General features: G+C 36.4%; 1 protein-coding gene across 9 annotated transcripts in view; it reads right to left on the reverse strand.

Moving 5' to 3' along the window:
• The window catches only part of ANKS1B (ankyrin repeat and sterile alpha motif domain containing 1B), a 1,201,009-nt gene that overhangs the window by 990,018 nt on the left and 191,170 nt on the right, over window positions 1-19,821 (reverse strand). For all 9 annotated transcript variants that reach the window (XM_079141356.1, XM_079141354.1, XM_079141351.1 and 6 more), the window contains exon 2: window positions 11,111-11,191. In XM_079141356.1, coding sequence (XP_078997482.1) covers window positions 11,111-11,191 — 81 coding nt within the window. The remainder of the gene's footprint in view (window positions 1-11,110; window positions 11,192-19,821) is intronic.

Consider the following 19,821-nt stretch of genomic DNA (forward strand, 5'->3'; position numbering starts at 1 on the left):
TTATTCAGAGGTGTAAACAAATAAATTTGTTGGGCTGGGATTATGGCTCAGTGGTAGAGCACTTGCCCAGTATGCGTGAGGCACTGGGTTCAATCCTCAGCACCACATACAAAACTAAATAAAATTAAGTTCTTAAAAAAAAAATGAGAAGCTGGGGTTGTGGCTAAGTGATAGAGCACTTGCCAAGCACATGTGAGACACTGGGTTTGATTCTCAGCCCCACATAAAATAAATAAATAAAATAAAGGTCCCTCAACAACTAAAAAATATTTTTTTAAAAATGAGCATGTTGGCATTTCAAGATGGCGGCCTAGAGGGTGGCTGCATTTCATGTTGCTCCAGGACTCAGGATTCAAAAGAGGAGATATTGAGAGACTTGGGATCAACTCAAAGCAGCCGGGTGAGTCTCTCCTGTTGGGGAGGCGTCCCGAATAGGGTGGTAGTCCCGGAACGCAGGGAACTTTGTGGAGTACAGCTGCCCGCGAGACACCCCTGCCCCCGCTGGAGCAGTGAACTCAGACAACTGGGAGCATCGGAGAGGAGGCCGCTCAGCACAGCGCTGGGACTCGGAGCAACCACTGGGGCTCTGGTGGCTGCCCAGGGGAGGAGAGGCGAGGAGAACTGTGTGGACTCAGAATACCCGGGCCTGCCCTGAGGAGGAGGAGGAGGAGCGTGGCCGCTTGGATTCGGAGTGAATATAACAGAGCTACAGGCGGTTGCCAGAGGAGGAGCTGCGCGGTGAGCTGTTTGGACTCAGAGCGACTGCTTCTGAACACTGGGGCCTGCCCTGAGGAGGAGGAGGAGGAAGAGGAGCATGGCCACTTGGATTCGGGGTGACTACACCAGAGCTACAGGAGGTTGCCAGAGGAGGAGCTGCGTGCCGAGCTGTTTGGACTCAGACCACTTCTGAACCCCGGGGCCTGCCTGGAGGAGTAGGAGGAGGAGGAGGAGCGCGGAGGGTCGTTTGGACTCGCAGTGACTGCATTAGAGCTCCCAGCGGCTGCTCAGAGGAGGAGGCGAGTCGTGAGTTGTTTGGACTTAAAGCGACTGCTCCTGAACACAGGGGGGCTGCCTGGAGGGGAAGCGCGGTGGGTCGCTTGGTCTAGAGTGGCCGCACCAGAGCTCCGGGCGGTTGCCCAGAGGACACGTGCAGTGGGTCACGTGGATTCAGAGCCACTCAGAGTGACCGCTCCTGAACACCCAGGGGGTTACCTGGAGGAGGAGGAGGAACGGGGAGGGTCACTTCGACTCGGAGTGATTGCCCAGGGCTATAGGCAGTTGCTGGGAGTAGGAGGCACGCAGTGAGTTTCTTGGACTCCTAGTGACCACACCGGAATACTGGGCGGCTGTCTGGAGGAAGAGGCGTGCGGCGGGTCTCTGGGACTCAAGAGCGATTGTACGGGGCCCCAGGTGGCTGCTCAGAGGAGGGGCCGCACAGCCAGGCGATTAGGTGCAGAGCAGGGTCCCAGGATCTAGGAGGTTTCTTGGTGGAAGAGCTGCACAGAGACACGCTTAGGGGCAGAGCGAAGGCTCCAGGACTGCGGGCAGATTCTTTGAGGAGGGGCAGCCTAAGGAGATTCATCTGCCAAGGGTGAGGCTCCCAGGCCCAGGAGGTAGGGCCGGGCTCCTGGGAACTTTGCAGAGGAAGGCAGCCCAGCCCAGGCGGTAGCTGTAAATTGAGAGGAACCTCTAGGAGGGAACTGACCAGCGAGACCTCCCCACCGGGTGAGTCTTCCCTGCCGGGTGAGGTTTCCCCACAAGGATGGTAAAACCAGAGACACAGGCCCAAACAGGCCTTGCCTCAGCCTGCAGCCTAGTACCCCGATGGATGACCATTGGTCAACAAGTGGAGGCACCTCTGCCCACTATCAGGGAATATACCCCACCTGAAGGCCACCACTCCTAGAGAGGCAGCTTCCTTGTGGAGTACCGCATTATCAACTTCCTCCAAGACTTCAGCCTACTGAAGGCTAAGAGGGGATATATATAGAAATCTTCAGGAACATTGTAAGTCAATAGAGGAAATCTGCAATATCTCAGCGGTCCACTGATACCTGAACAATATGAGAAAACAAGGAAAGAAAATGCTGCAAACAAATCTAGATGTTACATCAATAAAACCCAATGACAGCATGGCAGAAGAAATGACAGAAAAGGAGTTCAGAATGTACATAATTAAAATGATCAGGGAAGCAAACGATGAGATGAAAGAGCAAATGCACGCACTGAATGATGAGATGAAAGAGCAAATGCAGGCACTGAATAATCGCACCAATCGACAGTTAAAAGAGCAAATACAGGAAGCAAAAGATCATTTCAATAAAGAGTTAGAGATATTGAAAAAAAACCAAACAGAAATCCTTGACATGAAGGAAACAATAAACCAAATTAAAAACTCCATAGAAAGCATATCCAGTAGGATAGAACACCTGGAAGACAGAACCTCAGACATTGAAGACAAAATATTTAACCTTGAAAACAAAGTTGAACAAACAGAGAAGATGGTAAGAAATCATGAACAGAATCTACAAGAACTATGGGATATCATGAAAAGTCCAAATTTAAAAATTATTGGGATAATAATGAGGAAGGCCTAGAGAAACAAACCAAAGGAATGAACAATCTATTCAATGAAATAATATCAGAAAATTTCCTAAATCTGAAGAATGAAATGGAAAATCAAGTTCAAGAGGCTTATAGGACTCCAAATACACAAAATTACAACAGACCCACACCAAGGCACATTATAATGAAAATACCTAACATACAAAATAAAGACAGAATTTTAAAGGCTGTGAGAGAAAAGAACCAAATTACATTCAGGGGGAAACCAATACGGATATCAGCAGATTTTTCAATCCAGACCCTAAAAGCTAGAAGGGCCTGGAACAACATTTTTCAAGCCCTGAAAGAAAATGGATGCCAACCAAGAATCTTATACCCAGCAAAACTTACCTTCAAATTTGACAATGAAATAAAATCCTTCCATGATAAACAAAAGCTAAAAGAATTTGCAAAAAGAAAGCCAGCATTACAGAACATTCTCAGCAAAATATTCCACGAGGAAAAGATGAAAAACAAAGAAGCAAATCAGCAAAGGGAGGAATTATCTTAAAGGAATTGTCAAATAAAGGAGGAAACAAGTTGTGTCAAACAAATAAATAAATAAAATTTAAAAAATGAACCAAATGACTGGGAAACCAAATCATATCTCAATAATAACCCTGAATGTTAATGACCTGAATTCATCAATCAAAAGACATAGACTGGCAGATTGGATTAAAAAGAAAGATCCAACAATATGCTGCCTACAAGAGACTCACCTCATAGAAAAAGATACCCATAGACTAAAGGTGAAAGGATGGGAAAAAACATACCATGCACACAGACTCAGCAAAAAAGCTGGAGTATCCATCCTCATTTCAGATAATGTGGACTTCAAGCCAAAGTTAGTCAGAAGGGATAAAGAAGGTCATTTCATACTGCTTAAGGGAAGCATAAATCAGCAAGATATAACAATCATAAACATCTATGCCCCAAACAGTGGCTCATCCAAGTATGTCAAACAAATCCTTCTCAATTTCAGAAACCAAATAGACCATAACACAATAATACTACGTGATTTTAACACGCCTCTCTCACCACTAGACAGAACTTCCAGACAAAAATTGAACAAAGAAACCATAGATCTCAATAACACAATCAATAATTTAGACTTAACGGACATTTATAGAATATACCATCCAACCAAGAGCGAATACACTTTCTTCTCAGCAGCACATGGATCCTTTCTCTAAAATAGACCATATATTATGCCACAAAGCTAATGTTAGCAAATACAAGAAGATAGAGACACTACCATGTATTCTATCAGATCATAATGGATTGAAGTTAGAAACAAATGAAAGAGTAAAACACAGAAACTATTCCAACATCTGGAGATTAAACAACATGCTATTATATGATGAATGGATAACAGAAGATATTAGGAAGGAAATTAAAAAATTCTTAGAGGTAAAAGAGAACAAAGAAACATATCAAAATCTCTGGGACACTATGAAAGCAGTACTTAGAGGGAAATTTATTTCATGGAACGCATTTAATAAAATAAGTAAAACTCAACAAATAAATGACCTAACACTACAGCTCAAAGCCCTAGAAAAAGTAGAACAGACCAACACCAAAAGTAGTAGAAGACAGGAAATAGTTAAACTCAGAGCTGAAATCAATGAAATTGAAACAAAAAAAAAAATACAAAAAATTGACAAAATAAATGGTTCTTTGAGAAAATAAACAAAATTGATAAACTTTTAGCCACACTAACAAAGAGAAGACGAGAGAAAACCCAAATCACTATAATTCGGAATGAACAAGGAAATATCACAACAGACAGGATTGAAATACAAAACATAATTAGAAGCTATTTTGAAAATCTATACTCCAACAAAATAGAAAATTTCAAAGACATCAACAGGTTTCTAGAGACATATGAATTGCCTAAAATGAACGAGGAGGACATACACAATCTAAATAGACCAATTTCAAGTACTGAAATAGAAGAAGTCATCAAAAGCCTACCAACAAAGAAAAGTCCGGGACCAGATGGGTTCTCAGCTGAGTTCTACAAAACCTTTAAAGAAGAGCTCATTCCAATACTTCTCAAAGTATTCCATAAAACAGAAGAGGAGGGAACCCTCCCAAACTCATTCTATGAAGCCAATATCACACTGATACCTAAACCAGACAGAGACTCATCAAGGAAAGAAAATTTCAGACCAATATCCTTAATGAACATCGACGCAAAAATTCTCAACAAAATTTTAGCAAATCGCATACAAAAACATATTAAAAAGATAGTGCACCATGATCAAGTGGGTTTCATCTTAGGGATGCAAGGTTGGTTCAACATCAGGAAATCAATAAATGTAATTCACCATATCAATAGACTTAAAGTCAAGAATCACATGATTATTTCAATAGATGCAGAAAAAGCATTTGATAAAATACAGCACCCCTTCATGCTCAAAATACTAGAAAAAATAGGGATAGTGGGAACATTCCTTAACATTGTAAAGGCCATTTATGCTAAGCCCATGGCTAATATCATTCTAAATGGTGAAAAACTGAAAGCATTCCCCCTAAAAACTGGAACAAGACAGGGATGCCCTCTTTCACCACTTCTATTCAACATCGTTCTTGAGACTCTAGCCAGAGCATTAGACAAACCAAAGAAATTAAAGGGATACTAGTTGGAAAAGAAGAATTCAAACTATCCCTGTTCGCTGATGACATGATTATATATTTAGAGGAACCAGGAAATTCCACCAGAAAACTCTTAGAACTCCTAAGTGAATTCAGTAAAGTAGCAGGTTACAGGATCAATGCTCATAAATCCAATGCATTTTCATACATAAGTGATGAATCTTCAGAAAGAGAAATTAGGAAAACTACCCCATTCACAATAGCATCGAAAAAAAATAAAATACTTGGGAATCAATCTCACAAAAGAGGTGAAAGACCTCTACAATGAGAACTATAGAACACTAAAGAAAGAAATTAAAGAACACCTTAGAAGATGGAAAGATCTTCCATGTTCTTGGATAGGAAGAATTAATATTGTCAAAATGGCCATACTACCAAAAGTGCTATACAGATTCAATGCAATTTCAATACGTACCTTACAGAAATAGAGCAAGCAATTATGAAATTCATCTGGAAGAATAAGAAACCCAGAATAGCTAAAGCAATCCTTAGCAGGAAGAGTGAAACAGGGGGTATTGCAATACAAGATCTTCAACTCTACTACAAAGCAATAGTAACAAAAACGGCATGGTATTGGTACCAAAATAGAAAGGTAGATCAATGGTACAGAATACAGGACACGGACACAAACCCAAATAAATACAATTTTCTCATACTAGACAAAGGTTCCAAAAATATGCAATGGAGAAAAGATAGCCTCTTCAACAAATGGTGCTGGGAGAATTGGAAATCCATATGCAACAGAATGAAACTAAACCCATATCTCTCACCATGCACGAAACTAAACTCAAAATGGATCAAGGACCTCGGAATCAGACCAGAGACCCTGCAGATTATAGAAGAAAAAGTAGGTCCAGATCTCAACATGTCGGCTTAGGACCAGACTTCCTTAATAGTACTCCCATAGCACAAGAAATAAAAGCAAGAATCAATAACTGGGATAGATTCAAAATAAAAAGCTTTCTCTCAGCAAAGGAAACTATCAGCAATGCGAAGAAAGAGCCTACAGAGTGGGAGAATATCTTTGCCAATCATACTTCAGATAGAGCACTAATCTTCAGAATCTATAAAGAACTCAAAAAACTCTACTCCAAGCATTCAAATAATCCAGTCGACAAATGGGCTAAGGAAATTAATAGACACTTCACAGAAGAAGATCTACAAGCAATCAACAAACATATGGAAAAATGTTCAACATCTCTAGTAATAAGAGAAATGCAAATCAAAACCACCCTAAGATTCCATCTCACCCCAATTAGAATGGCGATTATCAAGAATACGAGCAACAACAGGTGTTGGCGAGGATGTGGGGAGAAAGATACACTCATACATTGCTGGTGGGCCTGCAAATTAGTGCAGCCACTCTGGAAAGCAGTGTGGAGATTCCTTAGAGAACTTGGAATGGACCCTCCATTTGACCCAGCTATCCCACTCCTTGGCCTATACCCAAAGGACTTAAAATCTGCATACTACAGACATACAGCCACATCAATGTTCATAGCTGCTCAATTCACAATAGCCAGACTGTGGAACCAACTTAGATGCCCTTCAATTGATGAGTGGATAAAGAAACTGTGGTATATAAATACAATGGAATATTACTCAGCCATAAAGAATGATAAAATTATGGCATTTGCAGGAAAATTGATGAAATTGGAGAATATCATGCTACGTGAGATAAGCCAATCTCAAAAAGCCAAAGGACGAATGATATCGCTAATAAGTGGATGATGACACATAATGGGGGGAGGGAAGGGTTAGTGTTAGGGTTAGAGTTAGGGTTAGGGAGGGGGGCAAGTATGGAGGAAGGAAGCAGTGTATAGAGGGAAAAGAGGGGTGGGAGGGGTGGGGGGAAGGGAAAAAATAGAATGAATCAAACAACATTACTCTATGTAAATTTATGATTACACAAATGGTATGCCTTTACACCACGTACAAACAGAGAAACAACATGTATCCCATTTGTTTACAATAAAATTAAAAAAATAAAATAAAATGAGTATGTTGATTATGCTTTCTTCCTTAGCATGAAATATTATGCTGATTGATGTCTATAATGTAATCCCTATAATCTTAAGCATATAATAGCAATCTTTCTTATATCCAGCATTTGAAAAAAAAGAAATGCTCTAGGGGTATGTAGTTTAGTGGTAGAGTGCATGCTTAGCATGTGTGAAGCCATGGGTTCAATCCCCAACACACACACCCATGAAATGCTTTAATATTCTAATATAAATGTGATGGGACCACAGAAAAATAATTATATTTCCCAGGAGCAGAAAAAATATGAAATTAAATAATAATACAACTTAAACAATTTCAATATTTTGTAGCTTAAAGCTAATATATGTAAATTTAGGGAAAAATTGAAATTCTATATTTAATTTGCATTCATTTTCTCATAGTATCAATACATTTCTATTAATATGAAATGTCTCTCAAGATGCTAAGAGTACTAAATAAAATTTAATTGGGAAGATCACTAATCAAATTTCTCTGCCTCCATAGCATAGTTCCCTATATTTAAATCACAACCAAATATGTTTATATGTTCCATCTGTCCTTGCTTGTTGGTAAACTACAAGGAACTTCAAAATAAGTGCAAATCATCTTCATATGGAGGAAGGTTAGTCAATTGCTATTCAGAAGAGAATTTAAGGGATTCCAATTTGTAGTAGAAATGCATGAAACAATGAGTCTTTCATATTTTAAAGAGAAAGAAAAACTGATATCTCTACACTATCTATTGAAATAATTTTTCTATCATTTGATGATAATAACTTTCTAATCTATATTACAAATAATCCAGGAAATCACAAAGAGTACAATTACTATTGTATCCAGATCTGGCTACTTGAAGACAAATTTGCCAATACGAAATAATGCATTTCAGGTACAAACTGCTGCTCCATTTGTGAATTAACTAGTGTGGATAAACAAGGACTCTAAATAAAATGTACAAAATAGGAAGAATTGGGTTTAATTTACAGTAAGAAGACCTTAAATTGTATTTTGGGCGTCAGGGGGACAATCTGTAACGCAAAAGAATAAACCACACTCACTCTAACACTCTTTCCAGTTCTGATTCCAAGAACTTTAGCCTAGAAGTTATAATGTTCATGGAAGCATTGTAGAGCACATGAATACAAAGGTCAACAGCAACAAACATGGAAATAAATATGTGTTTCTATGCTATCTGCTAAGGTTTATTTGGAAAGAATACAACAATCAAATATTAATTACTAAGTGAGAACAGCAAAGGCAAAGAAAAGAAATGTCCTCTAATGACATATTTTTTCTCCTTCAAATATCTTTTTTTACTTAAATCATATTAAAATTAGCATTCTATGTGAACATACTACTTGATGATAAGGTACGGTAACCCTGAAAAACATTATGTGATACAGAGAAACCACAAAGCATTTAAACACAAAGGGAGGCTAATATAGAGTATTAGTAAAAGCATTGACTTGTAAACAGCACTTAGATTCCAGATACAGCCCCTGCCTTACTATGTAAGTGGACACTGTCACTTATCCAAAAATAGCCTTGTTCTCTATCTATAAAATGTGGAATCAGGCAGAATAAATTATCTCTAATTGTAAAAATCCACAGATAATTTAAATATGCAAAATCAAGGAACATATGCTATACACTAAAATTCAAATTTCAGAATTGTAGCATCATAACAGACAACTGAGCCATAAGTAATACACAATATAGACTATTAAAAAATGTTATAATTGCATGGAACAATTATGAATATCCAGTCAATGTATTTAATACATTGACCTGAGGCCCAGAAATGTTAAGAAAATGGGTTAAGGTCACACAACTAACAGAGGGAGATAAACATAGAATTTTCCCGCTTTTTCCAGTGCCTATAGGATGGTACTAAGTAAAATATTACACGTTAAAAAGAAAAGGTAAAGGAGATCTTCAGATGAATATGTGTAATAAAAAGGATCTTAAAAGAAAGCTGGTCAAATTCCCAGTCACTTCATGGTATTCCTGATGATTGCTATTCAATTCCCATAAATTATCTTCACTTTCTACACTGCCGATAGGGAAAAAAAAAATATGCAATGAGGGGAAAAAAAATGTATATCAATGACTAGAATTTCTTACGACTGTCATGTACAAATCAATAATGTTTTCTAAATACTTTACTGAAAATCCATTGTGGGAAAATAATGTTTTGAGAAGTGCTTACAATACCAATCTGAGACAGAACAAGGAAAGTAGTAGAGTTCAAGTGGTCAGGCCCAAGATGCCCATTATATTGATAGAGTTGATCTTCCTAAGTGGAATGAAGAAATATGGTACTACCTGAATCCACAATTAAGATGGCCAAGGAAGCCATCCGTATATCTACCTCTGGCAAATTTAGTCCTTTTTTTTTTTTTTTTGGTGGTGCTAGGGATTGAACCCAGGGGCTTTACACATGGGAGGCAAGCACTCTACCAACTGAGCTACATCCCCAACCCTCTGGCGAATTTGATTTGCCTTGTTCTAATGACCCAGGTACAAAGAATAATAAATGATAATTTTTCTCTTTTAAAAGAGTTAGATATGTGGACACATTTTCAATTCTACAGATGATTAAAATAGAAGAAGAAAAGACCCAGCAACATAACCGGCCCAAAATAAGTTCCAAGTTACATGGTATAAGATAACACAATACAGAAAGGGACTGGATGAAAAGAAATTTATTTTGGGAATTCCAATACTAAGTCATAAGAAATATTCAGTTTATAATATTTTATGAAATCCAGCTTATTCTTTAAACACACTGATAATGTTAGATCTACTCAATAAGATTTTTAAGAATAAAATTTCATGATGATAAATCATGACAAAAAATAGTATATTTTTTGCAGTGAGGAGTTTTCTGGCCATTAAGCTTGAAATTAAAGTTCTTTGTGTCTTAAATCACAAAATAAAACAAAGGCTAGGTGGGAAAGCAGAAACTAACTACATTTTTAAAGCACTAATTACCATATTCAAAACACTAAAGAGAAAAAAAATTATCTGGATCTCAAAAGAATAACTTGGATCATTCATGAAAAGGACAAATAAAGAGGTGATGAAAATACATGAAGAGGGTCATTTTTCTTCTAGTGGAGAAGGATGGAAACTGATCATTCAGAAGACTGAACCATTAGGTTACCTAGCTAAAATACTGCATGTCAAGCAGTGTTTATGGTTACACATTCCTTCACTACCCATAATAACTATCACACTATTTGAAACATAATTCCATAAGTTCAAAAAAGCTTATAGTTGAAAAATTTTAAACCAGAAAGATGATCATGGGTCATAGAAAATTTTAAGCAGATGTGAAGAATTTTTGAAGTGGTTCATGTAACTGTCCACGTCTTATAATAGCAGGAATCTACTAAGGTTAACAAAAGAGGAAGGAGGGTCCATGTTTGTATAAATATATCAAAATAGATTCTACTGTCATGTATAACTAAAAAGAACAAATAAGTTTTTTTTTTTAAATTTTAAATAAAGTAAATGGAGCTCCCAGGGGGGGAAAAAAAGAGATACAAGGGTGTTAACAAGTGGTTTTATCCTTTTCTTTCCCCAAAACTACAATGACTAATATGGTCCTATCACTTCTTCCAATCTTCCTATATGATATTTGACTATTTCAGGACATTTCTTTCAGTTTATACTCTGCATGCACTCATTCTCAACAACATTTCTATCAAGTGTCTCTTCAAATTCACCTAAGAACAGTGGACAACTCATGACAATATAAGAAAGACATCCTCAGATGTAATTAACTTCATGACATGTAACTAAATACACAAGGATTCCAGTCCAAATAATTGACACTTACTTATGTCCATTTAAGGCTGCGTGGTGTAAAGCAGTGTAACCCGAACTGTCAGTGCAGTTCACATTGGGGCCTCGCCAGATGCTGCAAATAAAGCACAAGCGCAGAGTTAACAGTTAAGCAGAAACTTGCTTTGAAAAACAAAAAGAAGTCTGAGATTTCACATCTAGCAGCATGTTGCACATGAAAATTTTCAGTCATGCAGAAAATGATTGCCATAATTCATGCTTCTCCTCAAAACAAGTTCATTTATTTGATTATGGGAAATTAACAGGGAAAATTACTATTTTAGAAATTATGAGTGAATGTGTGCTCACTGCCATGAGTTAAAGTGTGTATACAAAAATTCCCTATTACTTTCTATTATTACTCAAATATTACATTCAGATACTATAATCTCTACCAATGAATAAAGATTTATAACACCTGCCTCCTCCCTATTAACATACTCTTTCTGAGATGGCAGTGATTTATGTAAGTCATAACATTTTTGCATTGTGGGAAGAACATGAACTCATCCTGCTATTCTACCACTACCAAGAAAATGTAATCAATATTTCACACTTAAAAATAAAACTGAACATATGGGCTATTATAAACCATAAGATGATCGCATCAATTTTGCAGTTTTCATTGATTCTGCTGTATGATATATTCTGGAGATAGTATATAACTACATAAAAGAGCCCATTTTATCCTTGATCACTACAATTAAAGAAATTATTTCTAACTTTTGCAAAAATAAAGCATTAAAAGATACTTCTCTAAAAACAGATAAAATATGACTGATATTTATGATGATACTAGAATTATCAAAGATACTATCTAATGACAAACTCATATTCACAAAATATTTATTGCACACCAATTGTTGGTTGTTGGGACTAATGACACGTTAACTAACTCAGGCTGACTCCTTACTCCCTGGCGAGTGAGCAAGATCAAGGCCTTAAAGGTGGTTTCAATAGTTAATGACGATGAATGGGACCACCGTCAGGGATTGGTTAACAATAGTTCCGCGAACGTGATCAGCTCATGCTTGCCATAGAGTCTTATGGGACTCTTGTCTGCGTGAATACCCCATGCCTTGCTGACCTTTAAGCTGATTGGTTCCTGCCTAGCCCCCACCCTACATAAAAGCTGTGTGACTTCCTCAGTAAACGAGTTCCTGCTGTGACGGGTCTCCCTGGCAGTCTGATTGTCCTCCGCCTGCCCCCGCCCCGCCCCCCCAGGGCCGGGAGCGGGCGGTCAGTCGGCCTTACCTATCCCAGTCTGACCTTGTTGGGGAGTGTCCCCTTCCCTTGCCGCTGGTCGAGAAGGGCAAGGGGGATTAAGACCCCAACAGTTGGTCACATATTAAGATAGGCATGAGAGCATAAAATTATACCTCAAGGTCCTTCTTTATAAGAACATAGTCTAATGGACAAGACAGACACATAAACTAATAACTAAAAAGTACTAAAATAATTAAGGTGCCAGAAAGCACACAACTAACTCTGAGAAGAAAATGAATAGCTATCCCAAATGAGAAATCTTGACAGAATTAAACTAAGGAGGAACAATGAGAATGAGTAGAATCCTAAGACTTAATTAAAAAAAAAAAAAAAAAAGAAGAAGAAGCAGAAGACAAGAGGTAGAGAGGAGCAGTAATTCAAAATGACTCAGACTTTAGGCTTTGTTGACTGAAAGGAAAAGGAAAATATCAGCTAAGGTGTGAAATGGAAAAAAAGAAGCAAATTTTCTATTAAGAGGACAATGAAGGAGGAAACAATGACTCCTACTTTGGAGACATTGAATTTGTACTATCTGACATAATATAAATAAGGATTTCCAGAAGGCTATGAAACTATATAGTAATTAGAAACATTATCTTCAATTTAGACTACCTGAGTTCAAAATCTGTCCTAATTACTTGTTGGAAGTAGTCTTGGATAAAGTACTAATCCTCCCTGAAATTCAATTACTCATTTGTAAAATGGAGATAATACCTTATAGTGTTGTTTTGAGGATCAAATGAATCAATATCTACGAAGCTCATAGGAAAGTACTAGAACACAATACTAGCATGTATTATTAAAATGTAAAAGGATAGAAAAACCAAACTAACAGTAATCAAAAGAAAGCTGAATGACTGGGCAGGGAGTGTAGTTTAGTGGTGGAGTGCTTAGTTAGCATGGGAAAGAGCCAAAGGAGCAAGGGAGGGAGCAACTAAAGGTGGGATGAAAAAAACAGAATAATTCTATTAATATTAGACAAACTAGATTTCGGAGCAAAGCTATTACATGGGATAGAGAGATCATTTCATAAAAATAAATGGGTCAATTTATTTAAAGGACAAAAGAATCTAAACATTTTTTGCATACAATGTAACTTCAAAATAATCAATCGCTCTGATACCGTGGCCCACACCTATAATCCCCAGGGCTCTGGGGACTGAGACAGGAGAACGCAAGTTCAAAGCCAGTCTCAACAACTTAGCCAGGCCCTAAGCAACTGGCAAGACCGTATCTCTAAATAAAATATGAAAAAGAGCTGGGGATGTGGTTCAGTGTATAAGTGCCTCAGGTACCAAAACAAAACAAACAAAATACATACGAGTCAATGTGAATCAAACATAAACTGCTAATATCCACCTACATTTTAAGATTTAAACATTATCTCAATAATCGATAAAATATGTAAACAGAAAATCAGCAATGGAACATAAGGCTTGAATAAATACTATCAACCAAATTGACCTAACTAAAATGTATACAACACTGTATGGTTTAGTTGTGATGCCTCCCAAAAGCTCACAGGTGAGACAATGCAAGAACGTTTGGAGGAGAAATGATTGGGTGATAGCCTTAACCTAATCAGTGGATTGATCCCTGATGCGATTAACTGAGTGGTAAATGGAGGCAAGTGAGGTGTGGCTGGGGGAGGTGGTTTGTTGGGGCGTAGCTATGGGGCACATATTTTGTATCTGGAGAGTGCAGTTCCTCTCTCTCTCTCTCTCTCTCTCTCTCTCTGCTGTCTGATCACCATGTGAGCTAATTCCTCTGCCGCATGATGTTCCACCTCACCTCTAGTCCCAAGGGATGAAGCTGACATTCTATTGACATTCTATGGACTAAGACCTCTGAAACTGCGAGCCCTCAAATCAACTTTTCCTCCTCTAAAATTGTTCTGGTCAGGTCCTTTAATCACAGTGGTGAAAGAGCTGACTAAAACACTCTACCCAGTAATAGCAGAATATACATTCTTTGCAAAATAACTCAGGACATTTACCAAAATACAGTATCTTGTAGATCATAAAACAAGTCCCAAGATATATAGCATTAAAGTCATATAAAGTATGTATTCTGACTCCAGGGGAATTAAATTATAAATCAGTAACATATATCTAGAAATCATCAATACTAGAAACTAAACATAAGTCAAAGAAGATATCAAAAAGGACAATTAAAAGTATTTTGAACTAAAAGAAATAAAATATATCAAAACTTTTTAGATGAACCTAAAGCAGTACTTCAAAGAAAATTTATAGCACCAAAATGACAATATAAGATCAGAAGAAACATCTTAAATCGGTAACCTCAGCTCCCACTTTAAGAATAGAAAAAGAAGTAATCCTGATCAGCAAAAGTAAGGACAGTAAAATAAATACCAGACAAATCAAGAAATGGAAAACAGGAGCCAGGCCTGGTGGTACATTCCTGTAATTCCAGCAACTCAGGAAGCCAGTCTTAGCAAATTAGTAAGGCCCTATGCAAATTAGTGAGAACCTGCCTCAAACAACAAAAACCTAAAAAATATAAAAATATAAAAAAATAAAAAATAAAAAGTACTGGGGATGTAGCTCAAGTGACCCTGGTTCAATTCCCAATACCAATAAAAAGGAAAACACTAACAACAGAGAAACAGAAAAAAACAATGAAATAAAAGACTCTTAAATATTCTATAAAATCAATAAATCCATAACAAACTAATCAGGAAAAATTTATTGAAGGCATACATTAACCAACATCAGGAAAAAAGAAATAATATCATAATATATTCTACAGATATTAAATGGATAGCACAATATTATGAATATACCAATAAATAGGAAAACAAATGAAACAAAAATTTCTTGAAAGATACAATATATTGCCCAAACTCACTTAAAAAGAAATAAATAAACTGCATAGCCCTAAATGTACTAATGAATGTGAACTTGTACTTAAAAATACTCTCCACTGTTATAACTGGATTTGGAATGTCCCTCAAAAGTTCATGTGTAGTACAGCAATGTTTGAAGTGGAGGTGGAGATTTGGGGAAGTTATTGGATCCTGAAGGCTCTGACTCTATCAGTGGATTAATCCATCAAGGTGTTCTCACAGTTGAATGGACTATTTGCGAAGTGGTAGAAACTATTGGAGGTGGAACCTAGTTGGAGGGAGTAGGTTCTTGGGAGTGTGCCCATCAGTCCTCTTTCTGTTTCCCAGCTGTCATGAGGTAAGCAGTTTTCCTCTACCATGCCCTCTGCCATGATGTTGTGCTTGCCTCAGGCCCAAAGCAACAATGAAGTCACCTGCCGGACATGCCCACAAAACAAAATAAAACTTACAGTCCCAGATGGCTTCAATGGGGAATTCTGACACACGTGTAAAAAAAAGTAACACCAAATCCATTCCAACATATTGAAGAGACTTAAAGACTGCCTGACCCAGGAGGTCTGCGTTCCATAAGGCCAAAAATATTACAAGCCAACAATAGATCAAAAATCACTTACGAACACAGGTGCAAAAATTCTTAAAATATAGCAAGTTAAATTCAACAATATATAAAAACAATACTATATGATAAGGAAATGGAGTTTATAACAGTAATGTAAATTTCTTTTAACATTGATTATTTACCATTTTCATAGACTAAAAACAAAAAATATATGATTATTTCAATAAATACAGACATTGGGTTCCTAATAAAAACTGTTAGCAAACTGGTAACAAAGAAACTTCATCAACCAGGAAAAAAAAAATCTACAAAAATATTTATAATTACTTAAAATTTACATAATACTTAATGATGCTTAAAAGATTACATGCTTTCCCCTTAAGAACACAAACAAGGCAAAGATATCTGTTCTCACTACTTGTATCCAAGTTCCAGCAAATGTACTGACTAGAAAATGCAGTAACAAAAAAAAAGAAATAAAAGCTATCAAGGTTATGTGGAAAGAAAAAATTCATCATAAGGCAAAATAACCAAATCCCATGGAATCTACACAAAACCTGTCAAAACTAAACATAACTATGGGACACTGTGTGAGAACTCTCAGATCAATCTTAACAACAATTCCATAAGTCTGAAATTAATTCAAAATGAAATGCTGTTAAAAGTAAAACTTATTCCAAAAAAGCAACAAAATAAAGTATATTTAGCAAAGTTGCAAGATACAACTTAATATATATATACATTATATTTCAATATGCTAGCAAAAAAAAATCAGAAATTCTTTTAAAATACTAGCCAGTTAGAAAAAAATACAATTTCATAAAAAATGGTATTTTAGGGATAAATTTGACAAAAGATACACAAATCTATATGCTGAAAACTACAAAATATTTCTGAAAAAAATTACAGAGGGCCTAAAAAATGGTGAGATATGCCAAATTGATTAGTCACAAGACTCAACTTCCAACAAATTGATCTTTGGATCCAATGCAATCAAATAAAAATCCTAACAGCTACTGTATATAAACTAACTAGTTTTAAAATTCATATGGAAATGCAAAAAACTTAGAATAGTCAAAGTAGCATTGAAAAGAGGAACAAAGTTTGAGATTTACACTACCTGCTTTCAAGATTATGAAAAAGCTACAGTAAACAAAACTCAAAGTGTCATAGTTGGAGTAAAGACAGATTAATGGATTAGAAAGGAGGAAAAGAGTTTAGATAGATCCATCCTGTGTTCCCAGATTGGAAGAATTAATATTGTTAAAATCCATACACCCCAAAGCACTATACAGATTCACTATAATCCCTATTAAAATCCCAATGGCATTCTCCCACAGAAACAGAAAAAAATTCTAGAATTTATAGGAATCATAAAAGACAGTAAAAAGCCAAAACAATTCCGAGAAAGAAAAATAAAGTTGGAGATATCACACTTCCACATTTCAAAGTTAATAACAAAGCTAAGTAATCAAACAGTATGACACTGACATAAAAACACATATATTATCAGTGAAAATAGATAGCCCAGAAGAAATCCAAGTCTATATGGAAAACTAATTTTTGAGAAGGATACCAGGAGGACAAAATGAGAAAAAGATACTCTTGTCCATAAATGGTACTAGGAAAACTGGATTTATATATATAAAAGAATGAAATCAAATTCTCTTCTTACAGAATACATAAAAATCAACTCAAAATGGATTTTAAAAAAATCAATAGGACCTAAACTTTAAAAACTTGTAGAAGAAAAAATAGCTCCTAGACACTACCTTGGCAATAATTGGGTATCACACTAAATGTTTAAGCCACACAAGCAAAAGTAAATAATAGATGGGATTATATCAAACTAAAAAGCTTTTGAAAAGCAAAGGTAACCACAAACAGATGAAATAGCAGCCTACAGACTGAGGAAACAAAATATTTACAAACTATATATCTGATAAAGGGTTAATATCTAAAATTTATAAAGAAATCATTGAACTTTACAGTCACAAAACAATCCACTTCAAAAATGAACAGATGGGGGCTGTAGTTGTGGCTCAGTGGTAGAGCACTTGCCTAGTATGCATGAGGCACTGGGTTCAATCCTCAGCACCACATAAAAATAAATAAATGAAATAAAGGTATTGTGTCCATCTACAACCAAAAAATATTTTTTAAAAAATGAACAGATGTATATCAGAGGGTATAAAGTAATAAATAGATAAGTAGGATGAACAAGTCTAGAAATCTAATATACAATATGAGGACTATTGGTAATAAAACTGTACTATATGAGATTCATGTTAAATGATTAGATTTTAGCTGTTCTTTCTACAAAAAAAAAGATAACTGAGATGATGGGTATATTCATTTGCTTTACTATAGTTACTTTTTTTTTTAACTAACTGTATGTGTCCTTAGAATCATATTGTATACCTTAAATATACAAAATAGAATTCCTCCCTCCTTCCTTCCTTCCTCCCTCCCTCCCTCCCTCCCTCCCTCCCTCCTTCCCTCCTTCCTTCCTTCCTCCCTCCCTCCCTCCCTCTCTCCCTCCCTCCCTCCACCCTCCCCCACCCCATCCGGCTCTCTTCCTGTACACAGGGTCTTGCTATGTTGCTGGCCAGAACTCACCATCCTTCTGTCTCAGCCTCCCAAGTAACTGGGATAACAGGTGTGCTCCACCCACCCAGCTAAAATTTCTTTTTAAAAAAATCACAATAAGATACTACAACATATCTATGAGAATTGCTATCATTAAAAAAACTTCACATACATATGTCAATAGGATGTAAATCAAATAGAACTCACACACTGCTGGTAGACATGTTACCAATACCACCACTTACGGAAATAATTTGGCAATTTCATTAAAACTCATACAAATACCATACAATCCAACCATTGTACTTTAGGTATCTAGTTAAAAGAAGTGAAAAGCACATGAATATTCGTAACAGCTTAATTTTCACCACACAAAACTGAAACAACCCAAAAGTTCACTAGCACATGAATAGAAATTATAATATTCATATACAGAATTCTACTCAGAAATAAAAGGAATGAATTACTGAAATAACCATCAGTAAGGGTTAAAAAAGTAAATCAATTAGATTCTCAGATTCCCTCCCCTTCTTAGTACAGCAGTGACCGCCCTCCATCTCCCTGCTAGAATAGGAGATGTATTCTCTGGCATGGACTTACATAGCCTCTGGACTGTAGGATAATAGGCACAGTTGAATGCAAACGTGCCAACTAGAAATGGGATCTAAAGAAATGTTTACATAAACATCTTCCTTGACTGGGCTTCTAAAATACCAACAGCAAGGGTTATACACTCCAGGAAGCCCACTGGAATATTCTATTATATTATTTTTAAAAAAATAATCCAAGAGGACCCAAATATAGTGACTGTGAGGTTCTCTCAATGGGACTCAGATGGGAGAACAGAGACCACCCTATGGTTTAACTAGCTTCCTAGGAAAAACTTTACAACTAACAATGCAAAAACATGTGGCAGCAGCAGGGGGGAAGGGGTAGTGGAAAAGTCCTGAGTCTTTATCAATTATTCGAGTATAAATACTCCAACTTGAGGCCGCTTGACCCTTGGATGGGAAGAGATGTTAACAACAATATCTAACAAATTGATTAAAGTAGATCAAGAACATCACTGAAAAGTCTACAATCTACAAATCTCAACACCATGAACTAAAACTTACCATGAACTTTTGAAATCCTTCACTTCAAATACAAACAATATCCAAAGAAAACCTCAATCAGTAAAGAGGCCAAAACACAGAAAAAATAGAAATAAACTTCAGAATAAGGAAACCTGGAAGAAATGTAGACTATGCAGGAAGAAGAATTTTTTTTTAATATTAATATTTTCTAAAGATAAGTAAAGAAGATGAATGTAAGTAGAATGTAATAATAAAATAATAAAAACATTTAAAGAAAATGATAAAAGTGTTTTAAAAAATGATAGCAGAAATTTAAAACTCAAAAAGACTTGAAAATAAAGCTGAAA

The sequence above is a fragment of the Sciurus vulgaris genome (assembly GCF_902686455.1).
Source record: "Sciurus vulgaris genome assembly, chromosome: 5".
Lineage (NCBI taxonomy): Eukaryota > Metazoa > Chordata > Mammalia > Rodentia > Sciuridae > Sciurus > Sciurus vulgaris.